The following is a 25,000-nucleotide window of genomic DNA, read 5'->3' as shown; positions in this document are numbered from 1 at the left end:
TATGCTTGGTGTTACGAGAGAATCTCCAAAATTTTTGCTCTTCTTGCATTTTAGCAGTCAACATGGCGATCTCATAGGAAGCCTCAACAACCTTTGAAGTTTGTTGCCGAAATGCCCCACAACTTTCCAACTTAGTTTGCTTCAAGGAATGTGCTTTGTTTAAAAAAAATGTCTTGGGTTTGTCAGCTAGAGCAGGATATGTGTCCTCAAGTTGCATTCCAAGTGAGAGGGTCTCGTACATCATTGTCCGAGTCTTGTAATATATCACGCTCTGAGAACCTCTGTGTCACCCTTTTGGAAGGGCACGAATCCAAAGTAAATATATTCGCCAAGATATCTACGCTTTTTTTGCACTCATTGTAAATTATTTGATGCGCTGTGAACAAAATAATTCCACGCAAAGCTGTAGTGTTCAGGAATCTTGATGATGTAATATGTAGTACTGTATTTGGCCTAGGAACGAAAATGTAAATACTTTCTTTGGTAAATTAAATGACTGGCACCATCACTAAAATTCACTTTGGAAATGGAAAATGATGGTAGCCTACCATGTAATGATTTGTCTATGAATGAAATCGAGCTCACATCTTCCAACACCAAGGTTGCAAGTTCACATGCGGGTGCCCTATCAGTGACCAAGTCAAAATGAGCGCCAGAATAAATAAATTTGAAGGCTGCTTTGTGCTTCACGAGTCTGCTCTGGAGGTACTACTTCACTCTTTCCTGAAAGGACTGAGGTTGAGAGGAAGCAAGCATCTAGAATGAGCGTTTCTTGTACAAAGTAATGAACTTTTTCTTAACCTTAAAGTTCCTTAGAAATTGAAATTGACCGATATGTTTGCAATTAATTATTTTACAACCATATGAAATAAGCCACAGCGAATTTTACCAGTTAGCCACTTCTAGAAAAGAAAAATTAAAAGTAAAGTAATAAAATGTTCCAAATTGAGGAGAGACATCGTTTTAAAATGTAACAGAAAATCTTTCTGGATCTGGTCAATTCCATCTCTGTGGGCAATTTAGGACTTTTAAATGGGTCCTGTTAACAGGGCCGGACTAAGCTGGTGGGAGGCCTAGGGCCCACTTTGGTGGGAGGACCCCTTTCCAACTCCTATTGCATACACTACAAACTATAGTTTAATTAATCTATTAGCCAAAATACAGTAATACTAATATATTAGTAGGACAGTTTTATTTAGGAAATACTACAATGGGACTATTCTTCTGATGTTATTAATATGCATAAACACAAAATAAAATAAGCATAAGTTGTTCTTACCATATTTTTTTACGCATATACAGTTACAATTATTTATGTAAAAATAATAATGTAACTAACACATATAATTTTAATAGCTCATTCTTTCTTATGGAGTTATATGTAAAGCCAGGATTACTTTCTCGACACTTTTGATCTTTTTATTGCAAATTCACTGATGATTTTGTTGAAGTCCACGCAATATATCTGACTCGAAGGCTCATTATAGTCAGATGTACCAGACGTTTCTGTTTCATGGATGTCCGTAATCTGTTTTCAGTTAATTTTAGCTTTGAGAAAGAGCGCTCCCCACTGCAGTTTGACACCATCAAAACAAGGTATATTCGTAGAGCTATCTCAATGTTTGGGAAAGTGTCCTGCACATCCTTGTCCAATATAAGTCTATACAGGAAAAGCTCAGTGCTGATATCTGTTGGCTCCTCATCTGTGAATGTATAGCCAATGTCACAAACTGGCACAGTTCCTCCTTAAATGTAATATCCATGTCATCTGGATATGCCCTGACAAGTTACTCTGCTGTGTCGTGAAGAAAGCTTTTGCAAATGTCTAAAAAAACTAAATTGACTTGATATCTGTTTGTATGCTTCCAGACGTTGGTCGAGAGAAGAGATAATTACTATCTGTTACAAGTTAAAATATATAATGTCTTCTTACTCTTGGAAACTTATAAGATTGTAGCCGGAGGCTAATTCTTCGAACATTTCATCTGAACACTAGGGAACCGTAAGCGTGACTCTCGCAACCCGTTATTATAATTAAGTCAATTTAGATATACTTATAGATGCTATTATCTCGCGTGAGACATATAGATTAACGAGTAGGTTGTATTCTAACTATGGCACGTCTTAGAAGCTTTATTTAGACGTAATACAAAGAATACTGAGGTATGTTATTTTGCAGCCACAAATCATTACAATTTGAAACAATTTACAACCATAGTGACACAAACATTCGTAACATTCGTATGTACGAGCATCATGTTCTTGTCAAATTTAATAATAAGATTTTCAATTTGGCTAGTGTGGGTAATATAAGTGCCCGATTACAACAATAAACTTATTAAATTAAAACGTATTGTTTTTATTGGTGGGAGGCCCCCTCTTGGTGGGTGGCCCGGGGATATTTCCCAAGTCTGGAAGAGTATAGGGATGGGGAAAATTAAGACCAATCAGTCCCATATCCATTACTGCCGCCAGTCACGATACCGAAGAAATACTTACGTCTCAATTTGACAGTTTACGGCTTGTATGACTTATGCATTTTAATCAGATATATCTAAACATAATGCAACACTAATTTAACAACAATATATTCTTCAAATGAGATACACCGTGAAATATATTATGTGTTATTGGCTTCGCCCTCTTGATAAATAATATTTTCATATCGCCATTTATAAAGAGTTGCGATAATTCATGGGATGAATCAAACAATATAAAAGATGGTAAAAATGATGGTATCTGACCTGTTTGTAGGGGAAAATAGAGAGAGGGAGTAGGATTATACTACGGATTTCTACGGACATATGCTATTTCGTAGTAATGCACATTGTGTAAAAGCAATATACTGGTCATTACTAGGCCATGAACAGGAATCAGACTAATATAGTCCCTACTATTTACAGGGACGTAACTAATCCGAATAACTTTGTTTTTTGAAGGTGTACTTGATAGGCTGCAGTAAAAAATTGCCTTTCCGAGGTGGATTCCGTTTTGTTAACCTTCCAGATGTCCTTACCTGATTGGTACTTGTCACTCATTGTGTACAAATATATAAAAAGTTTTTGAATATTTTTTGCTTTTGATTTTTACTTTTCATACATTGTGTACAACAAATAAAACGTAATAATATAATTTAGTATTGAATATTTTTAGCGAGCCCTTACGTGATTTTTGCTTTAAAAATTCCTATTTGTGTAAAACAAGAAAAACCACTGATTATTTTATTTTGTTTATTTAATATTTTTAGCAAACCCCTCGTACTTGTCATTCATTATGTACAAAGAATTAAAATGAGTATTTCATTAGTATTTAATATTCTTAGCAATTATCGGAGTACAGAATAATAGAGCAGAATTGGTGCATAAATTTATTAGAACTGCGATATGCTATGAAATAAATATGAATGACACTTTTTTTCCAAACTATCTTTCAACAGATAATTTTATAAAAATATTCAACATGTATTAATTAAAACCAGGGATAATGGTAGTATATGAGTATACCACTGTATTCATACAAACTCACACTCAATAGCCAAATATATGCCTTAAATTAAGTGCATACAATTTTTTTTTTCTTTTTAATATGGATTTTTGGCATTATTCCAAGCACTGGGGCAACTGAGGCCATTCAGCGCTGAAACGGAAATTTACAGTAAAAGGTTTGAAAGTTGCAACAGGAGGAAAACCTCGCAGTTGCACTATGAAGCAATTGTTAGGAGAGGGCGGACAGTAAGATGGAAGATAGAGAGTATGAACGGAGGTACAGTAAAAGGAATGCAAGTAGTTGCAGCTAGGGGCCGAAGGGACGCTGCAAAGAACCTTAAGAAATGCCGACATTGCACCGAATGCGGTGTACTGACGGCACTATCCCCCTACGGGGTGCATAAATTTGTCATCAAAACTGTATTTTTACCATACCATAATTTTTACCATCTTGCATATTGTTTGATTCATCCCATGAGTCATCGCAGCTCTTTATAAATGGCATTAAACATGCATTTTCAAATATATAATTTAGCAACTCGCGATGATAATATTATTTATGCAGTAAATATCGACTTCGCGAGCAGGAATTAAGACACTGAGCACTATTACCAAGTGGGAGAAGCCAATAACGCATAATATATTTCATGGTGTATCTCATTTGAAGAATACATTGTTGTTAAATTAGTGTTTCAATATGTTTAAGTATATCTGAATAAAATTTATAGATCATACAAGCCGTAAATTGTGAAATTGGGAAGTTTTTCTTCGGCATTTTGACTGGCAGTAATGGCTATAAGACCATATGTAGATAAAAGGCGTGGCTTGTGACGTCATGGATCAGCTCCACTCACTTTGATTGGTCCTAATTTTCCCCTGTCCCTATACTCTTCCAGACTTGGGAAATATGCGGCCCGGGGTCCAGGCCCATGCCCCCCCCCCCCCCCCCACCCCCCCCCCCCCCCCCCCCCCTCCCAATCCGCCCCTGCCTGTTAAAGAAACTTTTGGTGTTAAAATAGCACAGAATGACAATTATCAGGGATAGGAATTGCATCTGAAAGTTCTGTAATAATCTGTAATGTCTTTATGATTTGTTAAATTTCTTGTTATTAATTAATAACGAATAAATAGCACACGTACTTGATCAAAAGACATATTTTAATCTGGTACAAAAAATGTGGGAGGGGGAAGTGGGGTGCATGTTTTCCTGTGTGTTGTTTTTCAAATTATCTTTAGAGTGTTTTTCCATCAAATCTGTAAGCTTGACGTTTGCAGTAAAGGTATATATATTAAAATATAAAATAAGAATTTTCATCCTCTGATGATATGAGTGTGTTCTTTGTTAAATAATAGTATCGTTGTCATTTACTCTTCATGAAATGTTAATGACGATGTAGCCGAAATGGGAACGCTTTGTGTCTTTAAGAAGTCGAAGGCCTTAAAAGCAAAAGAGACGATCTAAAGTTTGATGGAAGCAAAAGTCTTATGATGTCAATCCTGCTTCGATTTTTAAGTTTTTCTAAAAATGATGAATGAATTCAAATTCGAAATCGAATGCAATTCTCGAATGATAATGGAAATAAATACAACAGTGGTCATGACGAGGTCATTAAACTTTGCTGAAAGTTATGCAGAGTAACCATTTCTTACAGGCTGGCCGCCCTCATCAGTAGTCTGGTATGAAGATGACACTCTGCTGGATGATTCATATAGAATCAGTGATGCCAGAGGCCTCGTGGAGAATGAGATGACGCTTCGACCACTGACTAGGAGCGATCTTGGTCGACAGCTAACCTGCCTTGCCAGCAACAATAATAATACTCAAGCCAGCTAATATTACTGTTCTTGTTGAGATGACTTGTGAGTATTTTTTTAATAATGATTTTATATTCTTACTCATAATCTTACTACTGTTAAATAGATTTCAAATGCAGTCAATCAAAAATGAAAGAATGTATATACATACATACGTATATTGTTGTGAATCTCCTTGAGGGAAGAAGTCGAGGTTCTGATTTTTTTATTTTCCATTGTTATAAGAAAGTTGCATTATAAATATGTCAGGTTCTAGAAATCGTGAAACTTCTAGTGCAATGGAGTCTGCATACTTACAAAAGTATTTATTCTTACGATAAAAATATAGTAATATTGGACAAATTTCATCGAAGGTGTTACATGGGGAATGCGCTTGTATTAAATCAAACAGGGATACACAAATCAAAATAACTCATAAATTGAATTACGTATATGGACCAAAATAATTTTGGTGTTAATATTGATTTTATTTCACGAATAGAACGAAATTCCTGGTTTCATATGTGGTGGCTTTACACTTGCATAATGTTCAACGATACACAGACTGCAAACGACTCATCTTGTGATAAGGCAACAAAGTGGTCACACAGAAGAGCAATAGTCATTCAGGTTAAGGGACGCTCCTTGATAAGCACCAGAACATAGTCGATCTCATCAGCAGAATATCAAATTACTTATGAATAGCCCCTTAAGTTCCGTGATTTTAAGAACAAGGATAAGGACGCGGCCAATGACAGAAAGGATGTACATACGGTTAGCTAATAAGAATCCTGGAAATGGATTAAAAAACAGCTCTAGTACAATTTTAACTTTACACTATTTGAAAATAATTGCTAAAATGATCACAATTCAAAATTAATCACTAATAAAACTTAGTTTAAAAGCAGTGGTATTTATCGCTTTTATGGTATTGTCAAGCACATCACAACATTAACGCAATTATTTTCAATTACAAAATCTAATGCAGTGGTACATAACGGGTGATAATACTAAAATGGCAGAAGAAACTTTTCTTCCACACAGAAGTTTACTTATAAAGAAAGTAGCTCTAAAAGTCACTTCTGATCAGTGTCAGCAGATGTCATTATGATCACCTGACTCACGTGTGTCATTACCAAGGCCCTAAATCAAGACAAAACCAATCAAACAGAAATAGCGACCAGCAGAAGTCTGTCCATCGAGTACTGGCAGCCATTTACGTAGAGTCAGTTGATGTACTTAAGATTGCTACAATCGTGTCGTTAAGATTTACATGCACCTAGCAACCATAAGAAATATCAGGGGTTAGGGATACAAACAGAATATACCCCAAGACAGAGGAGGGCCTACTGAAGGGTTGTGAACTCATTGGTTGCGGGAAATGTCCACTAAAAAGCATTTGGGCCTCTTTTCTTTAGGCCAATGGCAATAACACTTTCAGTCTTATGGTAAGGCAGGAAAGGCAAATAATTGCGTCCTTTCCACTTTGCTTGGCATGAAAATAATCAAATGATTGGTGATATGGGATTTTCACCAGACACCTTTTAATAATATTGTAAAATAACAAAGAACAATATACTTAGGCTAAAGATATTTGGTGAGTATGGATGCAGTGCAGAAGAGATGTATAATAGTAGGTTTGTTTATTATGAAACAGCTAGGCCCAAGTCAAAGGTGGAATGTGCAGAAAAGGTAATGACAAAGAGTGAATGTCTTTGATTTACCTAAAAGGTGTAGAGGTGAAGAGCTAGGAAGTAACAATGCTTTTATATTACCAAGAAAAATTTGGATGGTTTTAAGACAACAAATGTGTTACTTCCAGGGTGCTATGAGTAAGACTGAGTGTTACATGCAACAAGCAGTAATGATGATTGTAAGTGGGCTATGAATAGAATGAGTAGAAGGAAGAATTTTGGGAGAGTCTACACCTACAATGCCAACAGATATGAAGCTCCTGGAGTACATGATAATGGGGATAGTCTTAACCATTAGAAAAATCCACTCCAAAGGAGGGTATTTCTAAACATAATTGACAAAGAAAACCAGAAGATTTAAAACATATCAAAGATTATCTTAGTCTATAGTAGATGAAAGCGTAAGTTGAAGGATGTAACAGTGAGAGGAGGGATGGCAGGTTATATATCTGGCCACTGTTTTGTTGAAACAGAAGTTGAGATAGATACAGGTTCAAGTTGGAGAGGAAGGAGGAAAATGTGCCTGCAAATGAGTTTGATAAGAGGGAAGTGAGAGGAGCATATGGCTAAAATATTGATGAAAACAAGTGTAATGTCGAAAGCATGGGAGTGCAAGGAGTCTGTTGGGAGGATGTAAAATTTCATTACAGGTATATTGGTAGGGGAAGCAGAATTAAGGAATAAAATAGTAGTAGTGGGATGAGGAAAGACAGATTTTATGAATAAAATTCCAGTTATAGAACAAAAGGAAAGATTGCTTGCAAGAAGACAACGGGGGACAAAGGGGCATGCGAGAAAGAGAAAAGTACTATGTAAGACAGAGGGGAGAAAGTGAGCATGCGCTTGAATAAGTCATTGTCCAAGTCAGCAAATTCATAGATGTTAATGAACAAATGGATCCGTAAATAAAAAACACTAAAATACAGACAGTGTCAAAGAGGAATGATTCTTGGGCGGTGGAGTGAATAATTTAAATATCTGTTGGATTTGGAAGAGAGAAAAATGACAGAACTGAGACTGGCGAGAGTGAGAAAGGTTAATGTGAGTCTGAGAATGCTTATGGAGGTGAATGCTGAGGATGTATGGTAGGCAATCAAAAAAGGCTGATTGGATTAAAAGTGAGATGATGTGGCGTTAGTTTAGCCATTACTAAGTTGCTTGTAATATTGCTAGATAGGATGCTAACTTCAGCATGTTTGTATTCATCTTCATTATTAGCAACCCAATATATTTTGTTGTACCATGGTGGTGAAAGTGTGATTAGCAGTCTGATCATGGCGTGTAAGGTATGCCTGGATGCAGTAAAGGTTCCAGAGGAGGGTTTAAGAGGCATAATTGTTCATTTGTATGGATCAATAGAGGAGACTAAAGATTATATGGGCTTAGCTTTGCTTAGTGTAACAAGGGAGGTGTGTAGTAGGAATTTGATTTTGAAAACAAGTTAGATGACTAGAATAAGAGAAGAGTTGAGACCCATAACAGGTAAAGCAAGGAAAGTAGCAAGGTGTGTGCAAAAGTTTGGAAAGAAACTTGGTGTGCTTGAAGGAGCCACACTTAGAATGTATGAAGGAATTGTTGAACCCACTCCCTTTGTATAAATTAAATGAGAATATTGAATGCAAATAAAGAAAAATGATTATGTGGAAGGGAATGTATGAAAAATATGGAAATGCATAAAATTGGTAAAGGGTCAGCGTAATTGTAAGGATGATTCAGAGTGTTTTGAAATGGGTGGGTCATAGACCAGTGAAAAGAGTGGTGGGGATGGAGATTAAGACCTACAAAATGGTGGATAGATGGGGTCGAAGAGGTATTGGAACTGGAGGGGGATAATATTCAAAATGAATAAGAATGAATGCAAGATAGAGGTGAATGAGGCCATATGCATTAGGTGTTTGCAATGCTTTTTGATGATCTCTCAGTGAGTGTATGCCATTGCTAATGTTGTGAAAGCAGAATAGAGTTAGAAACAATAATGATATAAGGGCAGTTATAAAAGTTCCATGTGCAGATGAAGTTTGGAGGTGGCTTGGACATGCCCATGCCATAAGTTGCCACTGTGACCTTATAGGGATTTATTTCAAATTTTCACCTTTTATTAACTACCATTTACAGTTTATGCATCAGGAAATTACAAAATTCACCATCTATGCTACCAATGAGTACAGCAAGTCCTGAATCATTATTTTTGTTCGGAGGTACTGAACTTCTGGTTTTCTAGTTATCTGTGCTAGGAGAAGGTAGAGAGAAACATGGAAAGTGTGTATAAATGGAAAGTAGCATCACAAGAGCATTGAGCGGTCTTCTTTTTAGGTGGTTTATGAGGTGATCCAGCTGTTTGGTTTTGTTTGAGTATAGGTTGTTGGATAGAGATCTCCTGGCTATTGTAATGTAAGGCTTAGTTGGCAACTGTTCAAGTAATTGTCCAGGCTGTGATATGGTAGGATCTGGCTGGAATTCATTAGGAAGTTTACTTTGCTGAAAGAAGGTTAGGCCTACTTGTAGATAACTGGATAGAGCTGTCCTGGTTGGTTCAAGGCCAGGCAAAGTGAGAGGATGTAGGCTTGTCTTCTTGGTCTTGAAAACATGTACCTGGGTTGTGGTGACATAACTTCTCTAACTAGAAATAAGAAATACACAATTCTCTACTATTTTTGTTATCTTTTTTATCATTACTCTTAGTTATCTTGACCTTCGTCATGGTGGGGAAAGTGAGAATTCAGAGTGACATAATGAAAGCATTCAGCATATAAGAGGATATAACAGCAAGATTGATGACAGAGGTGCATATGATAGAAAATCTGATGAGTTTTAAACCATTGTTGTATTGAAAGGGAATTGCACCAACTCTGTATTTATGGGTGAAGCAGACTAAGTAGCTACACAGGAGACAGAGGCTAGGCTTAAAGAGACATTGACAGAGGGAATGTTTGGCTCTGCAACATCAGTTATTAGGTTATCTAGGCTAGCTGGATTTTTGGAGAGAGTGGTTGCTAAGTTGTTGGCATTCAGTAATGGATTTCCCAAATGTTGACTCCATACCTATGCCCATAGACAAGTTGGTAGTTAGGGCTAAAGTATTGGCATTAAAACAGTACAGGATCTGATGTATTGACATCAAGAATGATGGCCATGAGCTAGGTGATGAGAAGCAAACTACTTGAACAGATGAATCAAGAGGTAAGACCGTTAACAGGTGGTGCATCAGGTGCACATAGTAAGAGATTGTAAAGAGCCAAAGCTTAACATGATTTGCTTCAGATGTGTCAAAATGGGTCATTGCTCTATTATGACCAGGCAAACGACCAGAAGGCGTTTTTGTGCTGGCAGCTGCCCCTTCAACTGAGTAAATGTGTTTTTTTCAGTGAAGTATGAGGACAGGAAATTTTGTCTAATGAGACTGGGTTTTAATTTGAATTCAGCACTGTGGACCATGGTTGAACTGCCTCAGAAAGTACATAAGACAAGAAAGATTTGCATGATGACAATTGAAGGATATCAGCCATTGTTATGACTTGTAATTTAGCAAGGGCTGAATCTCCCTGTGATTGACTGTGAACCAGAGTAGTGATTATATGGAGGTTCCTTTGACATGAGCCTGAAGTTCCAATTTTTGGTGTCCTGAATGAAATCTTGATTTGTGATCTTGCTGATGAGATGCGGAGGTGCAATGGGCACAGCCTTTAGTTTCAAAACTCTGAAGGAAGTGTTTAGAAGATGACACACCAAACAGTCCTTTAGGACCATGTAATGTCTAAGAAGAAATGGGATCATCAACATACGCCACAGAATGATCAATGCCATAGATGTAAATGGCCAGGTCTCCCCAATAGAGGTAGCGTACTGCCACCATTAGTCACTAAGTTAAAGACTGGTTAAGGGATCCATGCCACAAAAGAGCAGTGTTTTGGTTTGATCGGAAAAGCCCAGTTTCAAGGGTTACTCAGTAGTGTTTGCCTGGCTGTCAAAAGGTTAGGCCTGTTTGAAGTTCTTTGGCAGAGTTGTTCTGGTTAGTGCAAATTTAGGTATAGTGAACGAATGTGGGGTACAGTTATCTTGGTCCAGATCGTTGGTGGTTCTAGTTGTGTTTGCATAAGTTCTTTGATCCAAAAACAGGATGGGGAAGGATAAGAACTTAGTTTTGCATTATTTTATTTAGAAAGTTTAGGTTATGTTGCTTTCTGTGAAAGTTGGTTTTTTGTCTATAGTGCTCTATATCTTTTTAATCCTAATGAACCTGCAGAACCATTAAATGTATGTTAACCTCCTACCTCTCAACATTTTGAAGTTTCCCATTTAGTTTCTTATAGAATAAGAAGGTATATACAGCTGCCAGTGGGACAGATTAAACATCATATGGCTGTAAAAATCATACCTTACCAATCAAGGGATAAAGGGATTCAGCAAAAAAGGAAAAAGAAGAAAAAATTAAATAAATTAATTAATTTTTTAGTATGATGGGTTAATTGTGGGGGTTCTTTGGCTAGTAACTGAACTCAAAATCCTTACTGTATTTATCTGATAACATCACATCCAGGCAAAATCTTGATACATGTTCCTACAGTAAGGGTTTTTTGAGAATGAAATTGTCTAGTTGTGTGGAACATTTGGAATAGTGCTAATTTCAGGACTAAAGGATACATAGTGCATAAAGTTGTTCCAGGGGAGTGGACATACATCACATAGGGAGATGTTCATGCAAAAAATATATTTGCAACAAAATATAACAAAATATCTTTGTTAGTTATTATTCCATACCAAATTCTACATCACTGACTATACATTCTAAGTTTGAACAGATTAAATAACACTTGTTCCAAATTTTTTCTGGGAAATGATCAGATATTAGGATATAGATCACATTCATTCTGGACATATTTTGAGTGATGTTGATGTTATGACTACTACAGTAATGTACTGTGAAACATTATTTCTGTAATTATCTGTCATCTTTGTAACTTTTCTTACTGAAAATATTCTTTAAAAAGGGTGAAACACATTGTAGTAAGAAATGACACATAGTCCTTTGAAATGCCATACCACCAAGTGTTAATATACCCCAAGTATTGAACTGCACCCTACTCCTATCTCATGTGCCAATACCTACGTCTGGCTTTAGTAATCAAATATTTTTCTGTTGGCAGGTCTAGGGAAAAATATCAAATAAACGAAATTATAACTAAATATATGTTATTCATATATACAAATTATTGGATAAAACACATTGACAATTAATGTAGTCATAGGAAAGTACTCTAATGCGCATCATGAAATTTGGGGTCTCAAACCCAAGAGGCTTTGAAACTTGGAGAATATTAAAATTTCATCAGCTCTAGATTTAAGGAACTAAATTTGCCACCTGGGATGGCCGAACAATTACATAAAGCAGCGGGTACTTCAATGAATTAAGCAAAAGAAACTGAAATGGAAGTGCCAATGATCACCTCAAGCTACTATTTTCCCTAGGTCATGCTTGGAAATATGAATTTGTGATCAAGAAGAGACGTGTCATAAGGCCTTGGACGTTTAAATAAAAAGACCTTCCATGTAGCTCTCTATTAAAAATCGTTTACCCAATGGCAAACAAGTATGGTTAAAGAAATAAAAGTATCAAGGATGTGCCATTTAGAATACAACTACATATCTATACGAGTACTTTCAGCAATGTTTGTGCAATATCATGTGAACTCTATGAACCTAGAGACCCCAAAGACTAAAAGGACAATTTGAAAACTCTAAAAAGACAATCTAAAAGTTAGTCTTGAAATGAAATGGTAGACGTCGTGGAATCTGTACTCACTGTACTATAGACGATATTCTTTGATTCCAACACTTGACCAGCAGGATTACAGAAAATAGCGGAAAAGAAGAAGCAGTTAAAAGGGATACATTTATTTTATAAGTCACCAAGGGTGTTCGGACAGTTCCCTACTGGACAATTCGTACCCGGACATTTCGTTGCCGGACACTTCGCTACTGGACAGTTCGTTATTAGGACACTTCGCCACTAGGACAATACGGTACCTGCATAAATATTTGAATGTTGAATACCTTGTTAATGCGTGGTTATCTGATTCCTGAAGAGTAGGTCAGACTGGTAATGAGTGTTTTTTTTTCAATATGGCAGTGGTGAAGATCCTGAAAGTATTTTAGTATTTGCATCTGAAGATGTGTTAAGGGATTTGAAAAACTTTAAAGTATGGGTAGGCGATGGAACATTTAAGAGTTGTCCAATAATATACTACCAGTTTCATACTTTGCATATTCAAATTAAGGATATAAGTGTTCCCTGACTATTTGCACTACTGCCTGACGAAACCGAGGCCACTTAAAAACGATTTATTTCTATAATTAAAGAGCCTTTACAAAATTAAGAGCCAGATCATACTGTGGTTGATTTTGAAAATAGTCTTAAATTCTCTAAAGACTTTTCAAATAAACGGAAGTTACCTGATGTGTATTTCATTTAGCTCAGAATGTTTACAAACATATAATTCAAGCTGGATACAAAGAACGAAACCGTGAAGACGGTGACATTAGTTTGAAAGTGGGGTGTTTCTCAGCACTGGCATTTTTACCCCAAAACTACTTTGTTGAAAGGTTTGAAGAGTTAACTGATGATGGCGAAATCCCAAAAGAAATTGTTTCTTACTTCGCTACAAATTATATCGGTGGCGAACGAGGCCGTGGATCTGGGACAGGACTAGATCCCTATACTACATGAATCATTTTTAACTACTTTGTAGTAATACAATCTAGAGTGATTAGTTATGATTCATTATGACGAAAGAGATGTACATCACAAATGAATATCGATAGAATATGAGATGAATATCTGCTGGAATGTAAATGAATGAAGCCTATTTTCACTTACATTTTGAGAATGCGCAACTTTTTGTTCAATGGAATTTATCGATATAGGAAAAACGTTTCTGTTTATTTAATCTGGGAATATGCATAATGCTCTGTACTGTAATTTAGCCACTACCCAGGCATGATTATCTTATCAAACAGACGAGAATACTACTCGTCTTCGTGACTTACTATTTTTCGCTTTTGGCCTTCACATGGATTTTTAATAACTCAAAAATTCTTCACTTTTGCACATATATTAACGTAAGTACAGGAAAAAAATGATGGCCTATCACCCTATGTAACATCTACGGGTCAATTTTTTATAAGATACGTAGTGACTGAAATAACCACAATGCCTTTTTAAATTATAGATTTCTTTACATTTCGGGTACGTACATCCAAAACGTGAAGAAATCGAGTTCAGAGAGCATGTGGTTATTACAATCATGCAGATACATACACACACGCACGCACACACACACACACACACACACACACACACACATATATATTATATATATATATATATATATATATATATATTATTATATATATATACATAATATACATACACACACACACACACACACACACACACACACACACACATATATATATATATATATATATATAGATATATATATATATATATATATATATATATTAAGCAAAAGAATGTCCCTCTTAATGAAATTATCCTCTTCGAACTCTACTCCAGTAAGCATCTTAGGCGTGAGAGTCGGAGAAATGGAACAAATGTGGGCTAATGAGGAGACCAAAGTGGAGTGCACAGTCTGGGGATCACGTCCACCACCTACGATAGTGTGGTGGCTTGGTTCTCACGTGAAAGGCCCTGCTGTTGAGACGGTAAGTTTATGCAGTGTAATTCGTTTTTCGTTTTAGTCTCTCTCTCTCTCTCTCTCTCTCTCTCTCTCTCTCTGCATCTACTAAAGGATTCAGAGCCGAAGAAACAGTTTTTCGGCAACACATTTTTTATCAAAGCATCGCATAAAGGTGAAAGTGAGCAAGTCTATATTTTATAACCCTACCCAATTTTTGGAAGTATTATTCAGTACCTAAAGTCAATTGTTTTGGTAGTTATCAGAGTAAAAGTGGGTCATGAAAATAGCAGGTAATGGTTTAGAACACAATAGTGGCGTTAACTTGTGACGTCATAAGGTTCCATCCATAGTGAAGAGAAGTTTACAGAAGGGGAGAACGTCTCTTGTCATCGTCCCCTTGATTGCATTATCATTCTCAATTTATTATCATTATTAATATTTCTATTATCATTATAACTATTATGTGGAGGTTTCATCGTAACTTCCACGGCAGTTATTGCGACCAGGGCCAAGAGACACCAAGTGAGACAAGGTCTATCCAATTGGGTGGAGCTCCTCAGTAGCGTGGTCGGTATGGTGTTGGCCTGCCACCTCGGTGGCCGCGAGTTCGATTCTCGGGCATTCCATTGAGGAGTTACAAATGTGTATTTCTAGTGATGGAAGTTCACTCTCGATGTGGTTCGGAAGTCACGTAACGCCGTTGATCCCTTTGCTGAATAACTGCTGGTTCCAGGCAACGTATAAAACACCATACAAACAATTGGGTGGGGGTCGCTTCCCACCTGGGGTAACTACAACATACCTTAGAAGGTACCTGCTTATCACGGCAATTCACCTGTTGATGCAATAAGTAGGTAGAAAAACCTCTGCCTATGTGGGGGATTTAGGGGGAAGTGAGCAGGCCTTGTTGGGACTAAGTTAATTAACTTAGTCCTAACAATTTCAAGCTAATTAGCTTGAAATTCCTCCATTTTCTCGATATTCGTATCGTTTCTACTTTACAAATAATTCGGTGTATGTAATTCATCCATATAATGAACCAGCCTGTAGCTCATTTCTTAGATCTACATTTATTCAAAAAAGACAATCTCATTTGTTTTACCTCAGGTTTCGACACTATAGCCTCCTATTTGCTGCTGTAAGAGATGAGTGTTGCCAAGTAACTATTACCCATTATTATAGAAATAATTACCTATTCACGCCACAGTAAATCTTACCACGGGTCTTCTCACTTGCATATGTTGTGGCAAGCCATAGCACAAATGCAGTCTTGCAATCACGGCGACAATTCCGTATCCTGCTGGCCATTATCGAATTTGTTGCAGCCTAGACTGTGTAAGCATGTCCATTCACCTGTTAGTGACATACTACCTACCCGGTGGATGGGCGGAGCCTCATGACGTCATATTATGCTTATGTCCCAAATGGCTTTGGGATCCTTTTCTGTGATTTTCTCGGCTGCAGCATTGGCCACTTAATTTTATTCTATAAATATTAAAACAATTGACTTAAGTACTAAAGGGTACTTGCAAAAATTAGGAAAGGTTATAAAATATACACTTACCAACTGTCACCTTTATGAGATGGTATGAAAAAAAAAAGGTGTTGCCAAAAAACCGTGTTTCATTGGCTCTGGAACCCTTAGTCATTTTTTTGTTATGTACGTAGATCCTGAATTCAAGCTCAGGATTTGATTGATCAGATGATGCTCAACATAGACAGAGGTCTGTGGCTAAATGGACTACTATATAACGGTTTATATGTATATATTTATTCTATCTTGCTATACCTTGAAATGGCTGGCCAGGTTATCAAAAGCCACGTGGTGAAAAAGTTCTAGTGCGGATATTTATGTCTGACTTTTGGATTATTTTTGCTGTAATCACTGACACTTTCTGGGCCCATGTGGCTTCAATCTATTCCACACACACACACACACACACACACACACACACACACACACACACACACATATATATATACACACATACATAAACACAAAACATGTTCGACGGAACTGCTTACATTTACCATTTATAATTTCATATTCAAGAATCTATTAAAGTACATCAGCCTATGTCTGTTTTTTAACATAAATGTAATCTGCTACTTACTATTTAACGGTAGAATCAGTTTTCATAATTAGCAACAACTGTAGAAATTTTACAGATTGGCAATTTTTCTAGGTTAGTACAAATCTTTTGAGGTGGAGACATTTTTCGTATTCTTTTACTTGTTTATTTATTAAATTCTTTTCCTCTTTACTTCAGAAGATTTGCATTATCCTGGAATAAATGATCAACCAGTAGAATTTTTACAGCTGTTGCTAACTATATATATATATTATATATATATATATATATATATATATATATCTATATGATATATATATATATATATATACTATGAGTCATATCACATTTCCGTGATTCATATACATATATCGAGCTACAATGTCCTTTAATATCTAATTCGCTCTACCTCTCGCGGTGGTGTAGTAGCTAAAGCTTCACTGACGTTCCTGGGTTTGAAAGGATCCATAGGGGTTCGCGCCCTGGTCCAGGCAAATCTATTATCGAGAAAAAATTCCCCTTCGGTTAAGCATATATGAAAATATATTATTCCCGAGGTGAGAGCGAATTAGATATTAAAGGACATTGTAGCTCGATATATATATTACTATATATATATAAATTTTATATATGTATAATATATATATATATATATATATATATTATATATATATATATATATGTGTGTTTGTGTGTGTGTGTGTGTGTATGTATGTATTTATGTGTGTGTGTAAATACTAAGCAAACAGTAGAATTCTTACATCTAACTGCCTAACTATACATTATATATTGTATTATTATATATATATATATATATATAGATATATATATAATATATATATATATATATATATATACCGTATATATATAAATTTAAAAATATATGTATATATATATATATATATATATTATGTTTGTGTGTGTGTGTGTGTGTGTATGTATGTATATTGTGTGGGTGTAAAATACTAAGCAAACAGTAGAATTCTTACATCTCCTCGCTAAAACTATACACTATATATGTATATAGTATATATATATATATATATATATATATATATATATATATATAATATGATATATATATATATATATAATATATATAATATATATATTCTATATTCTAAAATATATATATCTATCTTATATATATATATCTATATATATATATATATATATATATATAGATATTATATTATATATATATATATATATATATATATATATGCATATATATATATATAATTATTATATATCGCTACTTTCAAAATGCATATATCCTCTTTGACTGTATAAAACATTTTTTCAGGTTCCTTAGCTAGGATGTTTTAATATGTGTGTTCAGATTTCGCATAACATAATGTAAGAGTATATAACGTAGAATGTAAAGAAAAAGAGAGAGATTATCTTTGTCCATTCGAAGCTAGAGTTGTTTCCCTATTATGTCAATGCCTTGCGATAAGAGACTCCAAAGTTTCTGCTTTGCTTTCCTAACCTGTCAACACGTTTGATTAGAGACCTCGAGGCCTTCGTTGTCTTTTGGGATTCCTGTCATCATGTCTGAATGGGACATTTACTCGAGTCTGTTTTGATCAAATACATGTCTTTGTTGAGCTAGTACATACATGACTGTATGCTGGTTTCATACAAGTACTTCGTTGCCGAAACCACGTGTAGATTTCACAGTTTTTCTGAAAAGTTACGTAATCTTTGAAGTTTCTAGAAGCATTGCATCATCTTTCTCATTGCCCAAAACATTTTGTGTCATCTTCACTGTCCAGCTTTCGTAAGGAAGAGTTTTTTGTTGTTTCCTAGAACCGCGTTGCGTTCAGACATCTCTCTCTCTCTCTCTCTCTCTCTCTCTCTCTCGCCATAATTGATATTAAAGTAAGGTAAAGATTTATACTTAGACATTGGTTACTCGTAACTTTTAGATTTCAGATTTGATATTTATTAGAGTTATTTAGTATTATTTAGTGTTTTTGTGGAATCTGAACGAACATTGTGTGTGTAACAGCGCCTGTTTCTGTGAAAGTGTGAAACAAGCTGCAGCAAAGAAAGAAAGAAATTGGTATACCACGAAGGTAAAGTGCGTTATATTTTTATTAGTTGCAACTAATAACTATTGGTTACAATGGTTTAGAGAACTAATAACTAATGGTTACAATGGTTTAAGTGAAAAGATTTACATTTTTACACATTGCAAATTTTTGTGTTTTGTGTTTGTTTCATTTGAAGTGCATTTAGCTATTTTCTAATTGAAGTGTGTCTTTTTATTTTATATTTTGTGTGATTGATACTTTTTGCAATTTTGGTATTTTCCACATTTTTCTGTGTTTTAGTTTGTATTCACAATTTAATTAACTTGGTTGCTTTCATTAATTAATTGTTGCACATTTAATTGAATTTAACACTCATGAATTAATTTGCATTTACTTAGAATTCTTTTCAAGTGTCATTGTTGTTTAGCACTTGTGAATTAATTTCCAAATTTTAAATATTTGCCTAACACTTTTGAATTTTGATGAATTAAATTTCTTGAATTTTATGATAAATTCATTTTGATTTAATTTTACTTAATTGACTCAAGAATTAATTAAACCTTGCTTTGTTTTCAAGTAACAGTAATTTTCCTTGATATTGTGAATTTCACTTATAATTTTGAGTTTAATAATAACTTTTTGTATTTAAAATTTTTATAAGTGTTTCTTTTAACCAGTATATAAATATTTATGTTAGGTAGAAACATAGAGTGGTAATTGATCTGTTTTCCTTCAATTTATTTGAAGTGAGTTAGAACCAGGGAAGTACTTAGACTATTGAAATCAGGAAAATGCTTAGACTTTTAAAGTTGTTGATGGAGTGATGCCCTTTGATTAATTTAATTACTTACAAGATTACCTCACACCTGTTTTGATGAACTTAGTCTGATTTTCTGCAATACTGGTAAGTTGTTAAGGGATCACTGTTGCCTTTAGAGTATTCAGTCGTTTAGTACCTGTGAGGAGGGTTCAGGTGTCTGGCTTTTGTGAGGTATCAATTTAATATATATATATATATATATATATATATATATATATATATATATATAATATATATATATATATATATATATGTATATATATATATTATATATCATATACATATATATATATATATGTATATATAGTATATCATATATATGTATGTATGTGTGTGTGTGTGTGTGTAAATACTAAGCAAACAAACAATAGATGTATTTGCGTTCGTATACATCTAGGAGGTTACTCATTTACTAGGTGTTTTTTCCAATGGGTCCAGAAGTCTTTTAAAGTCTGCAAACCTTCTGTCAATATAATATGTCATGACCGAAATTACATCATTAAACAAAAGTGTCTATCGATATGAGATATCACCTCTGTCATATTTATACTCTATTCTAGTTCACAGACCCAGTTACACTATCTAGATGCCATCAGTATGATAGAAGAAATGTCCATACCTTATAATAATCCTCTTTAGTTCTATAAGGATAGCTACATTCGCTCTTGGCTTCCTGTATTTATTAATTTCCCCCTCGCTGTGTCACTACCATTTGCATTTAAACGTAATTCAGTGCGGTCACCCTTTCTCGTTCTCCAAACTAAGTGAATCATAGACAGAATCTCCCAGAGACCTTCAGTCACACGCTCTTCACATTCTTAGACACATACACTTACAATGGTAACTTACATTCTTCTTCACTAAGTCCGTAATATTTCATGGGCAAAGCTAACAATGGTTGGTGGGGGGGGGGGGGGGGGGGGGGGGGGGCCACGGGTGGGGGGGGGGGGGGGGGGGCACTGGCGGTTGGGGCGCCAATGGCCAAATATTCAGTGTGGATTGGTATACGTGAGATTTAATGCACTGGCTGAAGAAGTGCTCAAATTATTTTTGACTTGTCGGGAATTTCTCACCGAATTGATGCCCTAGATTTAGCCGACATGTGGTCGGTAGGCGAGAAAATAAGTCCCTGAAGTGGGTAATCTTCACAAAATGGAAATCATCATCATTAATTCCACTGTAAGAAAGTCCCCTAGCCTATTACTAAAAAGTAAGACTGCAAAGCAGCAGTTTCCACAGTCATTGGCAGTGGGCCTAGCCTTTTACTAAAAAGTAAGACTGCAAAGCAGCAGTTTCCACAGTTATTGGTTGTGGGTCTAGCTTTTATTAAAAAGGAAAACTTCGAGGCAGCAGTTTTCCTAGTTAATGGTGATGTGTCATAGCCTTTTACTAAAAAGTATGACTGCAAGGCAGCAGTTTCCAAAGTTATTGGCGTTGGGCCTAGCCCTTTACTAAGAAATAAGACTGCTAGGGAGCATTTTCCACAGTTATTGGAGGTGGGCCTAGCCTTTTACTAAAAACTAAGAATGCAAGGCAGCAGTTTCCGCAGTTATTGGTGGTGGGCCTAGCCTTTTACTAAAAAGTATGACTGCAATGTAGAAGTTTCCACAGTTATTGGTGGTGGGTCTAGCGTTTTACTAAAGAATAATTCTGTAGGCAAATATGGCCAAATATTCAGTGTGGATTGGTACGTGAGATTTAATGCACTGGCCTGAAGAAGTGCTCAAATTATTTTTGAAGTTGTCGGGAATTTCTCACCGATTTGATGCCTAGATTTAGCCGACATGTGGTCGGTAGGCGAGAAACTAAGTCCCTGAAGTGGGTAATCTTCACAAAATGGAAATCATCATCATTAATTCCACTGTAAGAAAGTCCCCTAGCCTATTACTAAAAAGTAAGACTGCAAAGCAGCAGTTTCCACAGTCATTGGCAGTGGGCCTAGCCTTTTACTAAAAAGTAAGACTGCAAAGCAGCAGTTTCCACAGTTATTGGTTGTGGGTCTAGCTTTTATTAAAAAGGAAAACTTCGAGGCAGCAGTTTTCCTAGTTAATGGTGATGTGTCATAGCCTTTTACTAAAAAGTATGACTGCAAGGCAGCAGTTTCCAAAGTTATTGGCGTGGGTCTAGCCCTTACTAAGAAATAAGACTGCTAGGGAGCATTTTCCACAGTTATTGGAGGTGGGCCTAGCCTTTTACTAAAAACTAAGAATGCAAGGCAGCAGTTTCCGCAGTTATTGGTGGTGGGCCTAGCCTTTTACTAAAAAGTATGACTGCAATGTAGAAGTTTCCACAGTTATTGGTGGTGGGTCTAGCGTTTTACTAAAGAATAATTCTGTAGGCATCAGTTTCCATAGTTATTGGTAGTGGGCCTAGCCTTTTACTAAAAACTAAGACTGCTTTTCAGCAGCTGTTCTTTTAGTCGCCTTCTGTGACATGTAGGATCTACGCAGGTAGTATAATCTTACACCCCTACCAGAGGATCAGAGATATTTCTAATTCTAATGCTATGTAAATCTATAATATAAAAAAAAATTCTCGTTCAAATATTCTGCACGTTCAGCAGTAGTGTTGTCTGCAATGTTTTACCTCAGTTTTATGCGTCTGAATCTGAATTCGATATTTTCCTAAAATAATGTTGAATTTGAAAACCTGCTCAGATGGATCTAAAGCTACACGGAGGTTCCAATCTAAAGGAGATTCAGCTATATTGTGCAACGAAATCAGACTTCAACAAGAGATATAAATTTTGCAAAGTTCCATTTTAGTAACTCGCATGCTTCATGCTTCAAGCAGACGTATTCATTTAATACTTGTGCCTTACATAAAGTTCTTGTACCTAAAATTTCCTTATTTTTAAAACGCTAGCTTATAGTTTTTTTTTTCCTCATCAATGCACAGATGGGTGAACTTTGTACATCTTGGCCACTTTAAAGCGCCTCAAGTTGTTGCTTACTGCTATATCAAAGTTCAGCAAATTATACATATTTATACAAAAAAGAATAAGCTCTAAATTATCGTTTTGAAACTAGGAATTTTCTATGTGGAAACCTTTATGTAACACGCAAGTATTAGGTGTTTGAAGCATGTGAGTTACTCAAATGGAATTTTGCCAAATTGACATCTCTTGTTGATGTCTGATTTCGTTACACACTATAGCTGAACCTCCTGTAAAGTGGAACCCAATACAGTTTGACATCCATCCAAGTAGGTTTTCAAATTCAAGTTTATTGATGGAAAATATAAGTTACATTATTTTTCTTTATTTTCGAGTATCCTTCGTAGAAACAACCATTGAAATGACTGTAAACAAATGTAATAAATAAGATTGCAACATTTGAAGATATTCATTTGTTGCCAAATTTTATATTTTTTCCCGTGTGTCGCTTAATTTGACCTTCCGCATTGATCGGTGACGGAAAAATTCATAGATGAAACGTGATGGTCATCCGAACAAATTGGTTCTCCTGAGATATGATCAATACTCACACATGTACTAATGTAAATTACAAGAAACCTTGAAGATGTGATACTCGTCGGCTCTCACAAAGATTCAAGTGGTAACATTAGGGTACTAGTGGCAGAATTCATCGTCTATTTATCTTCGTTTTCACTTCATAAAGAGCGCATAGAAAAAAATGTGAAAAGTACACTGAATAGGTTTAACCTGACACTGGTGATTTTTACCAGATGCATATGAAGTTATCAGCAAGGTAACCTCTTCGTGATTATGGTGTCGCTCATTTCCTGCTACCGGACATCATGATTTCTTCAAATATCTTTGAAATTGGAGCTCTAAGCTTTGAAGTGACAAGCGTATCCAAAAAAAAAAAAAAGAGCGCAATGAATTTGAGAAGTTAAGAGTGCAGTCTGGCTATTACAATGTCACACACACACACAAACACACACACACACACACACACACACACACACACAACACACACACAACATATACTATATATATATATATATATATATATAATATACTATATATATATAAAATATATATATATTTAGGATATTCGGGTATGTATATACACATTATACCTACATACATTGTACATGTGTATATAATACATTATGCATGTGTATATATACATATTCAAACAGAAACACTAAATGTTTTCCATTCTGAATGGGAAACAAATATGCAGTAAAAAGTGTTTGCGAACTTTGTTTGCAAACCGTGTGGACAGGCCTTTAGGAACATTTGGTCCCAGAGAGCTAGTACTAAACACGGTGAAACGGTGATTCATCTACACTTTTGCCGTGTTTAGTACTAGCCCTTTGGAGTCAAATGTATTTCACTGTGTTTAGTACTAGCTCCTGGTGAGTCAAATGTATTTTGCCGTGCTTAGTACTAGCCCCTGGTGAGTCAAATGTATTTTGCCGTGCTTAGTACTAGCGTCTGGTGAGTCAAATGTATTTTGCCGTGCTTAGTACTAGCCCCTGGTGAATCAAATATATTTGGCCTTGCTTAGTACCAGCCCCTGGTGAGCCAAATGTATTTTGCCTTGCTTAGTACTAGCCCTTGGTGTGTCAAATGTATTTTGCCGTGCTTAGTACTGGCCATTGGTGTGTCAAATGTATTTTGCCGTGCTTAGTACTAGCCCCTGGTGAATCAAATATATTTTGCCATGCTTAGTACTAGCCCTTGGTGTGTCGAATGTATTTTGCCGTGCTTAGTACTAGCCCTTGGTGTGTCAAATGTATTTTGCCGTGCATAGTACTTGCCCGTAGGGGATTAAATGACATATATTCCTAAAGATCTATGAATGTTAACACGTTTTAATTGTTTTACAATATAATACAAACATGCAGCATGTTGCATAGTTTTGTAAGGGCACGAGATACCTATAGGTATATTTTATTCATGATAGTAGAGTTGAACTGCAGGTTAAAATGATCTAATGTGAAAAGTATAAACTTAGATAGTTAATAAAAAAAAAAGTGCAGATAACTTAACCACGATTTTGTACTTTGCTTTATCAGAATTGCAGATAATTTCAAGTATTTCCTCCCAAAACATTTCCTTTTCTTTTTTGTCATAATCGTTTGGTCTCACGTCTCACATGGCTGGATGTTTTTCAACTTTATCGAAGAAAATGTCAGTGTTTAATCAACTGGTCTCCATTTTGACGTGTTGCGCAGGCAAAATCCACTGGGTTGGTCCATTAAGGACCAGAGGCATGTGTATGATTATATTAATATGCAGTAGGCTACATCAGAGAGCCATCAGTTTTAAAAGTGCGATGTAAAATATTGCTTGTTCCTCATGAAAAAAGCACCTGTGTATTCACTTTGTGTATAAGTTTTTGGCGATTGCATCATCCCAACAGATTTGAACAAAGGCAATTCTTCAATTTTTTAAGGACGAGATAACTATTTTTATTTTCTCTGCC

The 25,000-nt window shown here is 35.6% G+C and overlaps 1 protein-coding gene across 1 annotated transcript in view; it reads left to right on the top strand.

Annotated features, from left to right (window-relative positions):
- LOC135195701 (uncharacterized) overlaps nt 1-25,000 on the top strand; it is a 249,855-nt gene that overhangs the window by 85,316 nt on the left and 139,539 nt on the right. Inside the window, 3 exon segments of the mRNA XM_064222101.1 lie at nt 5,138-5,310; nt 5,312-5,345; nt 14,547-14,695. Of these exon segments, the coding sequence (XP_064078171.1) occupies nt 5,138-5,310; nt 5,312-5,345; nt 14,547-14,695 (356 nt within the window).

This window comes from Macrobrachium nipponense, chromosome 16 (assembly GCF_015104395.2).
Source record: "Macrobrachium nipponense isolate FS-2020 chromosome 16, ASM1510439v2, whole genome shotgun sequence".
Lineage (NCBI taxonomy): Eukaryota > Metazoa > Arthropoda > Malacostraca > Decapoda > Palaemonidae > Macrobrachium > Macrobrachium nipponense.
Note: the sequence above shows the minus strand (reverse complement) of the source record. Positions and strands in the feature narration are given on the sequence as shown.